Source organism: Myotis nattereri (assembly GCF_964212035.1).
Source record: "Myotis nattereri genome assembly, chromosome: 7".
NCBI lineage: Eukaryota > Metazoa > Chordata > Mammalia > Chiroptera > Vespertilionidae > Myotis > Myotis nattereri.
In genome coordinates, this window is record NC_138082.1 from 42761158 (window position 1) to 42780612 (window position 19455).

Here is a 19455-nt window from a genome sequence, read left to right on the forward strand (position 1 = left end):
AGAACTCTTTTGAAAGCACAGGTAGACTTCTGATGTCTCTGAAAGAAAGGAGCACTTTTTGATTTTCAACATATAAAAGGAAACAGTGAACCTAACTCTAATGGGAAATGTGTATTTGTTTTAATTTTATATGGCTTCTAATTTACTTATTCTAATGATGATTTTTGTTTTTGAATTTTGCCACCTCTGTAGCATCTGGAGCATAAGAACAGTGCTTATCTTCTTCTTTTCCAAGAGAACAGAAAGAAATAGTAAGTTAAATTTCTAAGTTTATATAAATGCATTAGAAAACTCATAGTGCATTGGTTTGTAATTAAATGGCAGGTTATGCAACGTTATATGGAAATGACAAACATGGTATATATTGAAGAGTTGTTTACTGTGAAGCATAAGAAAGGTTATGAATGATCAAGATGGTTCTACTTTTCATTTGTGTTATTTCTGTCTTATTTAGAATTTTTGTTTACACAAAACAAAATAATTCATCTAAGTCAAGAGAAATTATATTTGTTAAATTAATCTTTATATAAATCTTACGTTATTATGGAGTAAAATACAGTTAAAAATCTTTTATTAATTGCACTATTCTTTGTAACCTCACAGCCCCTAGGCTTTTGTTTTTATTGAAATATGCAAATTATGATGAAATAGTCTGTATTTGTTCTGTATGTGTACAGATTTTAAGAATTTTCAGGTCTTAAAACTATGAGCTATAATTAACCAAAGATGCCAATTTAATTTTTAATAAAATTTATGTGCCTTATGTTTTCTTGTTTTAACTTTTCTTTTTCTGTGTGTTTTGTTTTTTTGTTTTAACTTTTCATTATAGAAAATTTCAAACATATACAAAAGTAGACTGAATAATATAATGAACCCTCTTATAGCTATCATACAACCTAAAGAGTCTTCAACTCATGGTCAGTCTTGTTTCATTTTTACCCCCACTTATCTATCTTCTGTATTATTATTCTGATGTATATCCCGAGTATATCAATCCATAACAGACTTTTAAAGCAATTAACATAATACATTATAACAGCTGGAAAAGAATTTTTAAAAATCCTGAGGTTAACATAGGGTAATAACATAAGTTTTAGGTGTACAACCTTGTAATTTGATATCTGTATACACTATAGTTTGCTAGCTACCAATAGTCTAGTTTCCATCATCACCATATATTTGACCCTCCTCTTCTCCTTCCCCACGGAAACCACCAATCTTGTCTGTATCTGTGAGGTTTTTTGGTTTTGTTTTGTTTGTTCATTTGTTTCTTTGAAAAGAATTCTTAATATCATTAAATATGAGAGTATTAAATTTCTAGTTATCTCATAAATATAATTTGCTTTAAAAGTATTTTGTTTGTTTGACTCAGGATCCAGATAAGGGTCGTACAGATATATGACTTTCAAACTGCCCTTCTTGCTCATTATTTGAACCCAGTTGAGGTTCTGTGGTCTAGCCCTGACCATCCCTTGCAGACTCTCTTGATTCATTTGCCCTCTTTCCCAGTCTACTTGTCTGGCAAAACCATACCCTGTTTAAACATAATTATATGCTTAATCAGTGACTGCCAAAACCCTGTCCTAGTTAAAAACATTTATATGCTTAATCTATGCCTACATCAGAAAAGCTAAATTTGTTGGAGGAAAATCATACAACATGTTGACCAGACTTATTGCAAACACCAATGTACACTCAACATTGCACAGTCCTATTTTATAGTTCCCTAGACAGTGGTCGGCAAACTGCAGCTCGCGAGCCACATGCGGCTCTTTGTCCCCTTGAGTGTGGCTCTTCCTAAGCCTTAGGAGTACCCTAATTAAGTGCATAACAATGTACTTACCTATATAGTTTAAGTTTAAAAAATTTGGCTCTCAAAAGAAATTTCAATCGTTGTACTGTTGATATTTAGCTCTGTTGACTAATGAGTTTGCCGACCACTGCCCTGGTAGATTCACTGTTTTCCTTTTTGAGAGCATTGTTTGAGATTGTATTTTTCCTCAAATTTCTAACATCTATCTCCCTGCCAAAATCTCAGAACCAAACCAAAATACAACCAACCAACTAACAAACTAACCAACCAAATAAAAATTCAAAAGCCATAAACAAAACCACACAAAAATCTACCTGGCCACTCTCACCTGATAGTCTCACTTTATGGAGAAAATAGATGTAAACAGATGGGAGGTACCTCTACCACCAAATATATCGTTAGCTCCATGTGTTACTCAGTATGTTGTCATCCTTCATGAAATTCTGGAAGAATGACTGATCCTATATGTGGCTAAGCCCCTCTTTTATGCCCTGGATTCTAGATGCTGTCTGGCCATCTCAAGAACTTTGCTCTTATAATTACCCTTTCCTGGAATTATCCTCTCTTTTGCATCACCTGTTTCTGTTGGATTTTCTCTGTTGCAGTGGTTCTCAACCTTGGCTGCACATTAGAATCACCTGGGAATCTTTTTAAAATCCTGATTTCAGAGTTTAAAAAGATTCCCAGGTGATTCTAATGTGCAGCCAAGGTTGAGAACCACTGCTCTATTGGCATATAATTCTGCCTCAATGCAATCATCTAGAGGGGGAAAAACCTATTTGGCTTCCATTTCCCTTTAGTCTAACATGCATTTCTCTTTTCCCTTCAAAGTCCTATTATCTTTACCTCTAAAATTATCTTGAATCTTAACTATTTCTAACCTTTATCACTAGTACAGTTCTACTTCAGGTATCATTATTTCTTGCTTGCAGTACTGCAGTGGTTTTGTAACAGCCTATATATAGATTTTTTAATCCTTACCTGAGGATTTATTTTCTTATTAATTTTAGAGGGAGAAAAAGGGCGGGTGGAGAGAGAGCGAGAGAGAGAGAGAGAGAGAGAGAGAGAGAAAGAAAGAAACAGAGATGAGAGAGAGAGAGAGAGAGAGAGAGAGAGAGAGAGAGAGAGAGAGAGAAAGAGAAACAGGTAGAGATACAATGATGTGAGAGAGAAACATGGATCGGTTGCCTCCCACACACTCCCTGACTAGGGATTGAACCTGCAACCTAGGTATGTGCCCAGCCTGAGAATCGAACCTGCAATTGGAGTGGGGCAACACTCCAATTAACTGAGCCACCTGGCCAGGGCTATATAACCAATCTATTTTAAATTAGATCTTGTGTCTCTTCTATTTAAAATTTCTAATGATTTCTTATGGCAACCAAAGTAAAATTTGAATTCTTACTTCAACTCTCTGGCTTATTCCATTTCTCTAACCTTAATCTCCTTCCACTCTCCTTTTTTCATTTTTGCTACAGCCATACTGGCCATCTTTTTGTCATACAAATAAATTTAAATTATCTAAGCCTCAATTTATAAAATGTAAAGAAATATTTGTTTTGGCAGGACTATTGCCAAGTACCAAACAAAAATACATGTAAAAGCATGTAAACACTGTTAAGTGTTATACACATGTGGCCTGATGGTACTAATTTTTCTTTTTCAATTCTTACTCTTTTAAAATGTTTCTTGCCTTAGTTAATGGGTTAAGACCCAGTATAATATTGAAATGGGATAGCAGGTAAACTTGTCTAGTTCCTGATTAACCATTAAGTGGGATATTTGATATGGTTAAAAAAATATTGATATTTTTAAAAATCAGATTAAGGAAATTAAGTTTATTGTATTGTTTCCAGTGGTATTTAGTAATATAGTAGCTTCTGGGAGGATAGTAAGAAGTTTAAAACAAATATGCTTTCTGACTTCATGGAACTAACAAAATGGAAAAAAACACAGTAAGTCCTTGGAAACACTTTTCTAAGGAAATCAAATGTGTGAAATTTTTTATTTAAACATTTTTATTTCACCAGATATTGAGTTTGTTGTATATACTTTTTTCAAATATGTGAATGAAAGAGAAAGAGGCACATCGGGGCATGGTTATTATATAAAAAGATTATGCTTTAAAAATTTATTTTAGGGATCCTTTTGTTTAAAAAAATGTTACTAATTCATTTGAATAGGTATTGCATATACATTTAATATAGACTTTATAAAAGATTGTCTTGCAGTCTTACACTTATTTTTAGCATAAAGTCAGGTTACATATATACATATATATGTATACACACACACACACACATATATGTATTTAAGCCTGAAGCTATTTGTCATGTTTTTGCCTTTTTTTTGGTTTGTTTTATTTTGTTCTTGCTTTTTGTTCTCTATTAGTTTTATTTCCTTTGTTTTACAAGTTGGAAAGTATAGATTAAATTAAGGGTTGGCAACTACAGCCTGTGAGATAGGTCCTTGTATAGCTCATGATCTAGGAATGGTTTGAACACTTTCTTTTTTAAAATTCTTTATGTTGAAAGTATTACATATGTCTCCCTTTTCCCCATTGACCCCTCCCTGGCCACTCCCACCCCCCAGCACATGCCCTCACCCCCTAGTGTCTGTGTCCATTGGTTATGCTTATATGCATGCATACAAGTCCTTTAGTTGGGTTTGAACATTTTTAAATCATTGAAAAGATTCAAAAGAATAATATTTTGTAGCATGTTAAATTTGTATGGAATTCAAATTTCTGTTTTTATTGAAATACAGCCATGCCTATTCACTTGTGTTGTGTATAGCTGCTTTCATTCTATAATGGTAGAATTGAGTAGTTGTGACAGACTGTACTGGTGCTCTCAACACTTCAGATTTGTCACAGTGACATAGTTATAATTTGACAGCATTTCAAGTGCCACCTGTATTTCTGTTTTGTGACAACTTTATTTTTTGTTACCAGTGCATATTCATCATGTAAAAACAAAAACAGAAAATTGGACTTTAAATGTTGCACTTTTAGGGCACAATGCAGTATAGATTTTATTATCAAAATGCAAAGCATTGTGTTTCTTATGCAATGACATTATAGTTGTGCTAAAAGAATACAAATATACATTGACATAACTACACTAAATACTCATCATGATGTTCCCAACTCACAGAAAAGCAATGGTCAGAAAATTAGAACATTTAAAATGGAATATCTCATCGTAGTAAAATTTCTTCGTAAAAATAAAAGGTGAAAATGGAATGTCTACCAAAGTAAGTTTCCGAGTGGCTTATGAAGCAAAGAAAGGCACTTACCAATGGTGAATTAATTAAATTGTGTGTGTTTGCTGCAGCTAAAGAAATGTATTCAGAGAAAATATATTTGTTTGACTAGTAATCTTTGGCAAGAATATTTGCTTGAAAAATTGAGAACATTGGCAGCAACATAGTCAATTTAAAAACAAGGCAAATGATTTCAAGTGATCTTCCTCGGCTCTTGATGAATTGACAGATGTTACATATACTACTCATTTGTAGTTTACTTAAGGAGTCATTACTGAGCTTGAGATGATTGAAGAATTAGCCTCTATGAAGAGTCTGTAGAACAACTCCTGGAGAGAATATTTGTTAAGTTGATAAGTTGAAAAAATACATACATGAACTCAGTACAACCTGAGGTGGAATCTGCTAAGATGCAGCTTTTGGTAGTAAAAATATGTGTGAAACAAAAAAAGCTTGTGAAACTGTAGGTGTTTGAATTATATGGTTAGTCACTGTACTATTTAATAGCAGGTACTTACAGATTATATTTGAATTTACATATTATTGAACTAGTAGTGTCAATGGGGAGCTTCATTTGCTCTTACAGACTTAACCATAATCAGATATGTGAATTGTATCAGAAGTAGAAGATGAATATCTTGACCTGTTCTACCACACAGCTGTTTGATGGTTTAGCAGTGGTAAAGTTTTATTTGCTACTAGGGGCCCAATGCACGAAATTCGTGCACTGGGTGTGGGGCGGGGGGGAGTGTCCCTCAGCCCAGCCTGCCCCCTCTCACATACTGGGAGCCCTCAGGCGTTGACCCCCATCACCCTCCAATCGCAGGATTGGCCCCTTGCCCAGGCCTGACGCCGCTGACAGAGGTGTCAGGCCTGGGCAGGGGACCCTCATTTCCCCCCATCACTGGTTCTGCCCCCAGCCCAGGCCTGATGCCTCTGGCCCCGGCATCAGGCCTGGGCAGGGGACCCCCAGACCCCTCCGATTGCTGGCTCTGCCCCTTGCCCAGGCCTGATGCCTCAGCCAGAGGCGTAGACCCCCATCACCCTCTGATCACCTGATCGGCCCCTTGCCCAGGCCTGACGCCTCTGACAGAGGTGTCAGGCTTGGACAGGGGACCCCCATCTCCCCCCGATCACTGGCTCTGGCCCCCGCCCAGGCCTGAGGCCTCTGGCCCAGGAATCATGCCTGGGCAGGGGACCCCCATCTCCCTCTGATCGCTTGCTCCACCCCCCGCCCAAGCCTGACGCCTCTGACCCAGGCTTCAGGCCTGGGCAAGGGGACCATCATATCCCCCCAATCCCCGGCTCAGCCCCCCGCCCAGGCCTGATGCCTCGGCCAGAGGAGTTGACCCTCATCACCCTCCGATCACCAATCACCGGATCGGCCCCTTGACCAGGCCTGAGGCCTCCAGCAGAGGTGTCAGGCCTGGGCAGGGGACCCCCAGCTCCCTGCGGTTGCAGGCTCCGCCCCTGCCCAGGCCTAACGCCTCTGGCCTAGGCGTCCGGCCCAGGCAGCGGGGACCTGCAGTGGCAGCGGGGGGCGCCGCGATCGTGGGCTTCGCTTTAGGCCCAGGCCAGGGACCCCTAGCTCCCGGGACTGCCAGCTTCGACCGTGCCCAGCTCCCATCACTGGCTCCACCCCTACTTCCTGCTATCACTGGCCAGGGCGGCAAAGGCGCCTGATTCTCTGATCATGGCTGGGGGGCAGCTCTTAGCTCCCCCCTGGGTTTCCGATCACTGTCAGTGGCAGGGGGCTTCTTCCTGCTTTCCCTTTCGCCTCCCTGCATTGTGCCTACATATGCAAATTAACCGCCATCTTGTTGGCAGTTAACTGCCAATCATAGTTGGCGGTTAATTTGCATATAGCCCTGATTAGCCAATGAAAAGGGTATCGTCGTACGCCAATTACCATTTTTCTCTTTTATTAGTGTAGATTTTGAGCTCAGAGCCCAGATTGAAATTTTTCTGAGAGGAACCACCTTCAACCACTCACTGGCTTTGGAAATTAGCTTTTGCTGCAGACTTGATAATGGTTATCAATGAGTAAACTAAGATTTCAAGACAAACAATCCTATATGTGAAACCTATACTGCCATGAAGTCATTTAGAAAACAAATAACGTTGTAATGACAAAAAGTAATTTTTAAAAAAGTGCTATGAAAAGTTAAAACAAGAAGCAAGATCTCCATTCCACACAAATTTGTAGCAGATACATTATTTGAGTTCAAACTACAGTTTCAGCAGTTTTCCCCCCTGAGCTCACACAACTGTAAAGGATATTCTAATATTTCAAAATTCATTTAACTATACAATTGAGGAGCTTTCACTTACCTTTAATCAGAAGTGATTAATTTATCATGTACAGTGCTGACATGATAAAAGGCAAATATCAAGAAGAAAATAAAAATAATGATTCGGTTGATTTCCTGAGCAGGATGCAAGGATGATTTCTTTCCCGGGTACTTGTCCAGATGGATTCGAAGAACGAAGCCATGGACAAAAGGTGATAGATGAAAAGGGTGGACATTTATTGGAAGCAAATACAAACTCCCATGTAGGGAGAGTGTCCCAAGGGGGTAACCCACTTGGCTCCTTTTTTCTAAAGCTTATAAATGCTGTAGTTTTGTGTCTCTTCATGCTCCCTTTTAATTGGACCCCTTCCCGATTTTATGACTCTGTGCTTTTTAAATTGGTCAGTCTTTTGCAGAATATCAGCTTCAAAGTCCAAAACCCATGTGGTTCCCCCGCTTTTTCTCTCCCTCTTGTATCATCTCTCTATCTCCTGTGAACATATGTTTACCTTTTTCCAGCATTTGTTGGCATTTCTCTATCCTCTGTGAAAGTATGTTTTCTTTTTCCCCACACTCTTGTGATTTTTCTTGATCCTTTGTGCATGTACTACGTGTACCAGTTAATAGTGGCAAATTTTGTAATCAAAGAAAACACGATAATTTCAAGAGAAACATCAAAAGTGCTTTATTCAAAGTAATGTCCATCGCTAGCTACACATTTCCCCCACCTTTCAGGTAATTTGTGGATACCGTCCCAATAGAGCTTTTCTTGTTTTGAGGCAAACCATTCAGAGACCCAATTCTCCTCTTCTTTGTACGTTTTGAAGTGCTGCTCAGAAAGTGCATGTGCCATCAATCAGAACAAGTGGTAATCTGAAGGAGCAAGGTCTGGTAATACAGCGGGTGGGTTAATACTTCCCAGGCAAGATCTTTTAATGTGTCTCTAACTGGTTTTGAAGTGTGTGATAGTGCGTTATCATGAAGCAGAATTATTTTGCTGTGTCTTCTGGCACATTCTGGTCGTTTCACGATCACAGCATTGTTCAAATTGACTATTTGTTGTCGGTAGCAATATTAACCATCAATATTAATGGTTTCACCAGGTTTTTAGAAGCTCATGATAGACCAAACCTTCCTGATCCCACCAAACGCAGGGCGTTGTCTTCTTTCTGAAGCGATTTGGCCTTGCAGTCGATGTTGATGGTTAACCTGGATCAACCGATGATTTTGTGCATTTGGGATTCTCAAAATAAATCCACTTTTCATTGCCAGTCACAATTCGATGCAAAAAAGACTTTTTTCTGTGCCGTTGAAGCAACATTTTACTGATGACTTTTCGGTTTTCCATTTGTCTTTGTTCAGTTGATGTGGCGCCCATTTTCCTTCCTTTAAAATCTTTCCCATTGCTTGTAAACGATCAGAAATTGTTTGCTGAACAACGTTTAATCTTTCTGCAAGTTGTTTTTGAGTTTGACACGCATCTTCATCCTATAATGCTTGTAATTGCTGGTCTTCGAATTTTATCGGTTGACCTGGATGTTCTTTGTCTTTCACATTGAAATCATCACTTTTAAAGCATTTAAACCAGCGTTCACACGTATCTTGAGTTGGAGCATGTTCACCATAAGCTTCCTGAAGTATACGATAACTTTTTCTTCAAAATAAAGTAATGAAGTAAAACTTCCCACAAATGCTTTTTTTTTGGCACAAAATTCAACATTTTTAAGCATAAAAATATCTATGATGTTAACACCTTCAGCAAATTTGACATACGAAGTTTTGAAGCTTACTGTCAATACAACAAAATAGCATACATATCAAATCGCATATATATCAACATATGTGTAACTCCATCTATTGAAAAAAATCTGCATTATTAACTTGGTACACCTAGTATGTCTTCCTCTCCTCTTATCCTGTGGCACCTTTCTGTTCTCTGTGAATGTATGCCTTCTGAGGGCTCCAAGGCCTCACCTATGCATTCCTCTCCCATGGACACTCTTTATTTCTAAGACTTCCTAAACCTGCCTATTTTATCCCTAAAATTCCTTTCAATAATATGCTTTAAATTGGATATTCAGATATTTGCTATCCCAGAACTTGAATGAACAGATATTATTTATAAATTTAATTAAAAATTTAAGAAAATTTAAATTCTCTTTGATAAAAATATTTAAATCAAGGTATAACTCTTTTTTCCCCCCAGCTGGAATAGTATTCCTCTTTGCACTAATTAAATATTTTTAGATAAAACCTCAAAACCTAAAATTAATTTGTAAAGCAGATGTTGACAATATTTCTAGAGAAAAACTAGAGACCTAAAATACATTTGTAAAGCAGACATCGACATTCATAATTCATTTGAATGATTCTTCACCACGCCAACCTAAAGCAGACAAATCTTAGAAAAGTTTAATTTTGAAAAGTGATTAGTGTTCTCTTCCTTTCCAAGGCCCTTCTCAGGTATAATACTATAGATTTTCAAAGTATTTTCTTTATTAGTGCTTAATACCTTGAAGGTTGAATAACTTAATAAAATATATTATGCACTTAATAAACAGAACATTTTTATTAGCAATGTATAAAAAGGTTTGGTATTTCATAAATTTGGGTGGGATAATGAAAGGAAGGAGAAATAATAGTAATGTTTCTGAAAACTGAATAATATATTTTTGAATTTGGAAAAGTGTTGTAGTCTGTGTTAAGGCAATTTTTTCTCTATTTAAGTAGCTTGTAATATATAATATGGGCAAAATATGAAATATATGTGGGTAAAGATTGAGGTCATTTTTATCTGTATATATCAGTGAGAAATACTAAAATGAGAAAGTTTTCTTGCATTTGCTTAATATGTGTCATTTGGCATGATTTTTTTCTTTAACTATCTTAATATCTCATTTAGCTTTGATTTAAATTTCTTTTTCTAGATGAAGCATTGGATGATTTAAAATCCCAGAAGAAAAAAATAGTAAGTTAACTTTTACTTAAAGTTAATTTATGTAAAACTAATAAAGAACTGAATAATGTTTATATGTTGTAAGTAATGACTCTTCTAAGAAACAAATATGCTTTTAGATAGCATTTTAATGATGAAGCTAAATTATGAATATTTTTGCTAGTTAATAATGATTGACAGGAAAAAGTAGCTAATGGACTTTTGAGATCCTGAGAATCTATATCAGTTGGAAGCTGAGAAGTAAGTAAATGAATAATATTGGAGGACTAAATAAGGCAGAGAGATGAAAAAGTGGTGTCCAGATTGATTATTGATTAGGGGTAAAAAAGGACCAAACATTTACATATGTCAGTTTTTAAGTTTTCTTGACATGATAAGGGTAAGAGAGAGGGAATCAAGAAGATTGATTGTAAGAGACAAATTTAACATGAATAGACTTAAGAAAGGGAGAAAGAGATTTTTTCCCCCTTTGGCTTCTTTCATTTTTTGTCAGCAACTCAGATTACATGGGTAGCTATTGTAGGGGCAGTTAAATGTATCTTTCCAATATGTTGGAAGGAGGGCCAAGAGTGAGAGAAAGGACCCTAGATATTTAGAGGTTTATATATAGTAGTCTCTAATAAGTTAATTGAACTTGGCTTTTGACTTGAATTTATATGTACTTTTTTATGTAATTATTTTTTTGAAGTATGAAAATGATAATTGATAGTACTATCATGTTTGTTAGATGCAAATGATGAATATATTTTAGTCTAAATGTAATATGTAACAATTATATATGAAATCAGTAAAATTAATATGGTTAAGATTAATGTTAAAACTGGTTCTGTGAATGGGTAGTAAAAGACATTGGTCTTGAGGGTTTTAAGTACCTGAAAATAAAGAAACTAAGTTCGAAAGTCTTTCTTATCTGTTTTGTTTAATGTTTCTTCAATGTTCTATGAGGTATTTATCAAAATTGCATTAACATTTTTCATGGTCCTAAATTGAAACATAGAAATATTTTCATTATATTATGTTTCTGGCATTCTGTACATTATGGAACAGCTAGAATTCAAAGTGAGGAAATACTTCACTTATATGTGGAATTTAAAGAACAGTGTAAATGAACAAATAAAACAGAAACAGACTCACAGATACAGAGAACAGACTGATAGGTGACAGAGGGGAGAGGAGTTGGGGGGCTGGGTGAAAAAGGTGAAGGGATTGAGAAGTACCGATTGGTAGTTACAAATTAGTCATGGAGATGTAAATGTAGGAAATATAGTCAATGATGTAATAACTATGTATTGTGCCAGATGTGTACTGGAAAGAATAGGGAGAACACTTTGTAAAGTGATTGTGTAACCACTATGCTGTACACCTGAAACTAATACAAAATAATATTGAATATAAACTTTAATTGAGAAAAAAACCAAAGTGAGGAAATAATGATGGTTCTCATAATCTAGAAGTTGTGATATGATTGATATAGTTTTCTGATACGATAAAAAGGAGCAGGTTGTGGTGGTCCGAGCCAAGCCCTGTATGTACTAAAATGGAGAAGTATTGATTAAAGTAGAAAAGACAAGGAAGACAAAAAAAAAAAAGAGAAAAAAACACAGAAGAAAATAAAAAATTCCAAGTGATGAGAAACCATTCCCATATTAGTGGCATCACATCACCAGAAAACAGAATCTTGGAGCAAACTTGGAAAATTCTGTGAAAGGGCAAGGCAAGCTATTTACTAATTCTTTAATAGCCATTGAAGGACTCACAACATAAAAGGTGCTTCATTTAGGCCTGACAGTTGGAAAATTCATTTCAGGGTTCAATAGTTGAGTATTAAAATGGATTATGAAGCATTAGTATTACAGAATAGTTCAGTATGGCATTTTTCTTATAGTATGATTAAGGAAAAATAAGTTGGCTATTATAACTCATTAATTAGGAAACACAATTTATATTGACTTGAATGTTGCTGGTAATAATACTGTTGCTTCTGGGAACTAGTCCCTGGCCTTCATTGCTGGAGCACTTAACAAAACTGCTTTGTTTGAGTAGCTTTACAATTTGTTTAGAACAGTAGGTTTGTTAAGGGTGAAATAGTAGTAGGCCAGGGCTAGCTAATGATTGTGCTGGTTATGAGAGGAAAAAGAAGGGACATTAGTTTGAGCAAAAGCTAAATAATTAAAACTGATCTGTGCCGCACCAGCATGGCCAAGGGTGAACCTGAGGAGGGGTGGTGAAGGATTGAAGAAAAGATAGACGAGAATACAGCTGGGGCTCGGTGGATCTCTGGTGCCTGGATGAGGACACAAAAGACCCAGCTTGCAAGCCGATGCTTTATTTTATAGTCTGATTAAAACAAGGGTAGATTAACATGTATACAAATGTTCTTGTTTTGGCAACACTTGCTGCACCTCCCACGAGCCCATTAGCTACTTAGGAAGGAATTAGGGAGTGCTACAAGGTCAGGCTTAATTATGCTAGGAGAGCTCTGCCCTCCAGGCTGGGACTTGTTTGTGGCCCTGCCACAGGTCAGCCTGAGGCTTGACCCTAGAGCCGCTCCCTACAGTGATCTTGTTCATTGATGTTTAAGTTTTCACTCTACAGCTATAGCTTTAAAAATACTTTTATTGTTGAAATGTCTGCAGGAAAATGACTGACAGTCCAAAATTATCCAACTCCTAAACCTTCTCTTTTATTAACAAAATTAATACACTATATTTACTACTTGATATTTTATTAAAGGTGGTTTTCTTAAGGATGCATCTCTTTAATATGATTAGATTTGTAATGTAATTTGTAAAAGTATAATTTTTAACAGTGAATGTGAATTACCAATTGATTAAAAAGTTAAATTACTTAGAAAGGAAAATGAGTAACATCTTAACAGTTTTAAATCTGAGGACTTAATGTAAATATTTGCTTATTAAACTAAAGCTAGGGCCAAAACCGGTTTGGCTCAGTGGATAGAGCGTCGGCCTGTGGACTGCAGGGTCCCAGGTTCGATTCCGGTCAAGGGCATGTACCTGGGTTGCGGGCACATCTCCAGTGGGAGATGTGCAGGAGGCGGCTGATCGATGTTTCTCATCGATGTTTCTAACTCTCTATCTCTCTCCCTTCCTCTCTGTAAAAAATCAATAAAATATATTTTAAAAAAATAAAATAAAGCTAGGGTTTAATCTTAAGTTATCTAAAAACTTTCAAGTCTGGATGTGTATATTTTGCCACTCACATATTTTGTGGTCTTTAAATTTTTTTTTCATTTTTTAAAAATCATTGTTAAATATATAATCCCCCTGCATCCATGAGCATCCTATCAAAAAGATTCAAAATCAAGATAGAACACATGAGTCAAAATGACCTCTTTAAATGGCTTCATGAAAATGCCATGTTTTTTCCAAGATAGCATTTCTGTGTGGTAACTTCTTCCCGGCATTTCTCAGGAAATTTACCAAATCCTGAAAAAAATCAGTTGAGAAATTGAAAATATGGGAAGAAGTGTTATAATTCTCAACTACAAATATTACTGGTTCAAAAGAATCCACTTATGTCACTTGAAAACAAGAGCTAGAAATGCTTACATTCTGAGCTGTAAGTTAATGTGGACATATCTGGGAACAGGACCATGTACAAGAGAAGTGGAACAATCTAATTAGTCAGTCTTGCTCCTGTGACCATGTTATAAGTATGTTTTATGGGCCTGTCTTATTATTAATGGTGAGTTCTCACAAATAAATGTTAGTAAGTTTATACATATAGTATACTTTATACAAAATCCTGCAAATGATCTTCCATGAAATAAATTTGGAAATAAAGGATGTCCTTAAGTTGGCAATTTCAGCATGTGATTCTCTGTAAGGTTGTTAACCTCATTAGATGTTTCAAATATTACATTGTTATATTATCTAATAATGTTTGCTGGCATTTTCCAGTGTTTGAATATTCACTATAGGCTACAGATCTTTTTAAATACTTTAACAAAAAAGTGTAGAGAGAGAAAAGTTGTGACTATTATTGTGAAATACTCCTATATGAAATTAGAAAATGATGTAAAATCTGAATTAGTCAATACAATATTGATTTCAACAACAAAACACAAATCAGGGTAAACAGACAATATTTTCATTGTTGTAAAAAGATGAGTTTAAATGTCGCAAACATGTACCCTAATGTTCTGAATTGAAGATGCCTTTGAGCACATTCTTAATAATTTGACCTAAGCCAATGTAAAATGAAAGAAATTTTTCATGGAACAGAAATCAAAAATATTGGCTAGGGCAATTAATAATGTGTGTATTTTAAAATTTCATTTCAATAATGATAATTTAAATATTAAATATGTGTAGAATTATCTTTCAAAATTAAATTCTTTAAGAAAGTTTAATCCCCCATTTTTAATATTTTTTTCTTTATTTCAGAGAGAGGAAAGGAGAGGGAGAGGGAGAGATAGATAGAAACATCATTGATGAGAGTATCATTGATTGGCTGCCTCCTGCATGCCCCCTACTGGGGTTCGAGCCCGCAACTCAGGCATATACCCTGACCAGGAATGGAATGGTGACCTCCTGGTTCAGTGAGTTGATGCTCAACCAATGAGCGACACTAGCCAGGCTCACCGTTAATAATAAGACTGGCCCGTAAATTAAAAATTAAAATGTTTTTGACATTTATTTTGTGTTAGTGTTTCCTTTTAGGAAACACACTTGCTTAAAATCTTTCTAGATGATTAAGAATGGAGATGTGCTTTGAACCCAGATCTTTTCTGACTTCAAAGTTACAAGTTTATGTTCTTTCCACTGATCGGAATGTCTATTTAAAACAAATTATTCACTTAAAATATTGTATAGATAAGTGTGTTATGCTATTATGTGAAAAATTTTGGCTAGAAGTAAATGCAAAAGAAAAGGGGAATGGATTTATATAAGTGCTTTTAAAAATGGTTTTATTTAAGATACTTTACATGTACATGGACATAAACATTAATATTTGTTGAATGATATACCAGGAATTACAATCCTTTGATGGAGAGACATTTTGGTTTTGTGTTAAAGATCACAGTAGTAGCTAATCATATTTTTAAACCTAGCAGTAGTCTCAGTTTAGACCTGTACTGTCCAAATCAGTAAGCACTAGCTTTTTTTTTTTTTTTTAGAATTTTAGATTGAATTTTAGGGAGAGAGGAAGGTGGAGGGAGGGAGGGAGGGAGGGAGGGAGAGAGAGAGAGAGAGAGAGAGAGAGAGAGAGAGAGACAGACAGACAGACATCGATGTGAGGATGTAACATTGATCAGCTGCCTCCTTGCACACCCCCTACTGGGGATGGAGCTTGAAACCCTAGCAACCCTGGCATGAACCAGCAATTCTTCCATGCATGGGATGACGCCCAACCAACAGAGCCATACTGGCCAGGGCTCCAAGTAGCTTTTAAAATTTACATTATTTATAATGGAATAAAATTACAATTTAGTTCCTCAGTTGCACAAACAGAATTTTAAGTGCGAATTTATCACATATGGCTCAGTGGCTACCACTTTTATTTATTTTTAAACCATTTCTTTTCTATTTCTCTTTTTTATTGTTTAAAGTATCACATATGTCTCCCCCCCCCCCCCCCCCCACACACACACACACCCGCCTCCCAGGACAAGCCCCCACTGCCCCAGTGTCTGTGTCCATTGGTTATGCTAATATGCATGCATACAAGTCTTTTGGTTGACCTTTTATTCCCCCCCCAACCCCCCCGGGCTTCTCTCTGAGGTTGGACAGTCTTTTCAGTGTTTCTTTTGTCTCTGGATCTACTTTTGTCATCAGTTTATGTTGTTCATTATATCCCACATATGAGTGAGATCATGTGATATTTATCTCCAACTGGCTTATTTTGCTTAGCATAATGCTCTCCAGGTCCATCTATGCTGTTGCAAATGGTAAAAGTTCTTTCTTTTTTATAGCAACATAGTATTCCATTGTGTAGATGTACCACAGTTTGTAATCACTCACCTGCTGACGGGCGCTTAGGCTGTTTCCAAATCTTAGCTATTATAAATTGTGCTGCTATGAACATAGGGGTGCATATGTCCTTTCTTATTGGTGTTTCTGGTTTCTTGGTATAGATTCCTAGAACTGGGATTACTGGGTCGAATGAGAGTTCCATTCTTAATTTTTTGAGGGATCTCCATACTGTTTTCCACAGTGGCTGTACCAGTCTGCATTCCCACCAGCAATGCATGAGGGTTCCTTTTTCTCCACATCCTCTCTAGCACTTGTCATTTGTTGATTTGTTGATGATAGCCATTCTGATAGGTGTGAGGTGGTACCTCATTGTTGTTTTGATTTACATCTCTCAGATGACTAGTGACTTCGAGCATGTCTCCCAGCCTTCTGTATGTTCTCTTTAGAAAAATGTCCATTTAGGTCCTTGCCCATTTTTTGATTGGATTGTTTATCCTCCTTTTGTTAAGTTGTATGAGTTCCCTGTTAATTTTGGAGATTAAATCCTTATCTGAGATAGCGTTGGCAAATATGTTCTCCCATTCAGTGGGCTTTCTTTTTGTTTTGTTGATGGTTTCTTTTGCTGTGCAGAAGCTTTTTATTTTGATATAGTTTCATTTGTTTATTTTCTCCTGTTTCCATTGCCCTAGGACAGTGATGGCGAACCTATGACACGCGTGTCAGAGGTGACACGCGAACTCATTTTTTTGGTTGATTTTTCTTTGTTAAATGGCATTTAAATATATAAAATAAATATCAAAAATATAAGTCTTTGTTTTACTATGGTTGCAAATATCAAAAAATTTCCATATGTGACACGGCACCAGAGTTAAGTTAGGGTTTTTCAAAATGCTGACATGCCGAGCTCAAAAGGTTCACCATCACTGCCCTAGGAGTTGTATCAGTAAAGATATTGCTACAACAGATGTCTTCTATTTTGCTGCCTATGGAGTCTTCTAAGATTTTTATGGTTTCCCATCTTACATTTAAGTGCTTTAACCGTTTTGAGTTTATTTTTGTGTGTGGTGTAAGTTGGTGATCTAGTTTCATTTTTTTTTGCATGTATCTGACCAATTTTCCCAGCACCATTTATTGAAGAGACTGTCTTGACTCCATTGTATGCTCTTGCCTCCTTTGTCAAATATTAATTGAGCATAATAGCTTGGGTTGATTTCTGGGTTTTCTGTTATGTCTGTTCTTGTGCCTGTATCAGGCAGTTTTGGGAACAGTGGCTTTGTAATTTAGATTGATATCTGGTATTGTGATCCCTCCAACTTTGTTATTCTTTCTCAGGATTGCTGTGGCTCTTTGGGGTCTTTTTTATTCCAGATGAATTTTTGGAGAGTTTGTTCTAGGTCTGTGAAATATGCCATTGGTATTTTAATGAGAATTGCATTGAATCTATAAATTGCTTTGGGTACTATGGACATTTTTTTTTTTTAACAAAAAATAAAATCACGAAGTTCAATTAAACATGCAGATTTTAAAGAAAGGGAATCTTTCTAGAAAGTCTGAGCCGAAGGAGTACTCTGGGGGATGGGTACTGTGGTCAGACTTTGAATTCTTTCTGGGGTTTTGTGGCATGATTGCTAGGGACTGTGGCAGGAGGCAGAGAATGCTGCAATGAAATGTACGGGTAAGAACAGAAAGCTGCATGTGTGTGTGTGGGGGAGATAGTTTTCTTTTGGTGGTGGTGGGGGGAATTGTCAGCAGCTAGAGAGCCCATGAGAGGCAGGATGACCTCAGAAATGGGCAGAGGTGCCAGGGCAACAAGAAATCTATATGGACTTTTTTGCCCTCATGTGGAGAAAAGCCCCTTCCCTCCAAAGTCTCTACCTAGGCATCCTCCAATAATGGCCCACAGGGCACCTGGCCCTAAGGGAAAGTCCAGACATCTACAGTCGTCATCAAATTCAAGTAACTCTTGGCACCCTCTTCTCTAAAGGGTGCCTTCCACATCTCTTTCTTCTTATAGAAGCGCCAGCAGCTCAGTCCAGAGGTTCTGGAGCAGAGACTGCTACCTAGAGGTGACAGATAAACCTTGGAATGGCTGATACTCCAGCATACTTGGGATACAAAGAGGACATGAGCATTCCTCTTCTCAGGAACAAGTAGACATAGGTGCCAGGGAGGGAAGATGATGCGATAACCCCAAGTCCTCTGTCAGTCTTCCAGAATAGAAGGCTCCTATGGGCAGGCTCTGGACCCCAGTGCTTGCTCTTAGACCAGCAACACAGCACAGTCAGAACCAGAATGCAATAAATAGAGGCAGGGGGCCAGGAGGTGAAGGGTGCCAGGATGGTGCTAGCTTTCTGAGGCTGTCTGCGGCGCTGCGGGTTGGTCCACACAGACGCGTTTCAGGGATGGGGCACCTGAGTCTTCCTCTTCCGTGGCCATCTGTGTCTCCAGTGGAACTGGTTCTTCGTTCGTGAGGGTGGGAGGTTCATCAGCCACTTCTGAGGCAGGCAGGGAGGGCTCCTCAAGGATCTCCTGGCCCAGAGTAGGGGGCTGGGAGTCATATGTGCGGAAGTCAGAGGTGTGTGCTGGGCTCAGGGACTCGCTCTGCTGGGGGCTGGGGCTTGAGTTGGTGCTGCTGTCCACCTTGAGTTGATAGACATCAGACACAGAACTCTGGTTGCTGTTTTCATCCTGGAATTCAAGAAGGAGAGAGGAATTGGCTGAGGCATCAGAGGGAAAGCCATTAGGTTCCCGGGCTGCTGAACCATTCGATTTTGACTTTTCTTTCTCCTTGTTGTCGGTCACAGGAACCCACTTAAATATCCTAAGGGATGTGTCACCCACAGCAACCCATTTTTTCTCCCATTTCCGCACTTTCTCGATGGCAGCCATCACCTTCTTGATGTCGTCCTTGGCCCGGCTGTGGGTCTCGGCCCTGACTGACCTGCTCGACATGGCGGGGGCGGGGGCGGGGGCGGCGGGAGCGGCGAGAGCCGGGGCACTGCTTCCAAGACGGGGTTAATGGCGCGCTTCACGCACCGCCACCCGCCTGCCGCAGCAGTGTCACCCGCGGCCGTCGCCCCCTCCATGCGCCTGGACATTTTAATGATGTTGATTCTACCAGTCCATGAATACAGTATGTTCTTCCATTTGTTTAAGTCTTCCTCGATCTCTTTTTTCAATGTCCTATAGTTTTCT

The 19455-nt window shown here is 37.8% G+C and overlaps 2 protein-coding genes across 3 annotated transcripts in view; one reads left to right on the top strand and one right to left on the bottom strand.

Moving 5' to 3' along the window:
* Positions 1–19455, top strand: part of LNPK (lunapark, ER junction formation factor) — a 73484-nt gene that overhangs the window by 18222 nt on the left and 35807 nt on the right. The window contains exons 5-6 of the mRNA XM_081095622.1: positions 193–251; positions 10296–10336. Coding sequence (XP_080951748.1) covers positions 193–251; positions 10296–10336 — 100 coding nt within the window. The remainder of the gene's footprint in view (positions 1–192; positions 252–10295; positions 10337–19455) is intronic.
* Positions 18547–19212, bottom strand: LOC308522754 (B-cell CLL/lymphoma 7 protein family member B-like; the record flags this gene model as incomplete). Of its 2 annotated transcripts, XM_081096319.1 has the most annotated exons (2): positions 18547–18777; positions 18949–19212. In XM_081096319.1, 2 exons carry the CDS (start codon positions 19210–19212, stop codon positions 18604–18606), a joined length of 438 nt encoding a protein of 145 aa, XP_080952445.1. In that variant the 3' UTR covers positions 18547–18603. The 2 variants fall into 2 exon arrangements, with proteins under 2 accessions (XP_080952445.1, XP_080952444.1); XM_081096318.1 differs by having other exon boundaries at positions 18547–19212.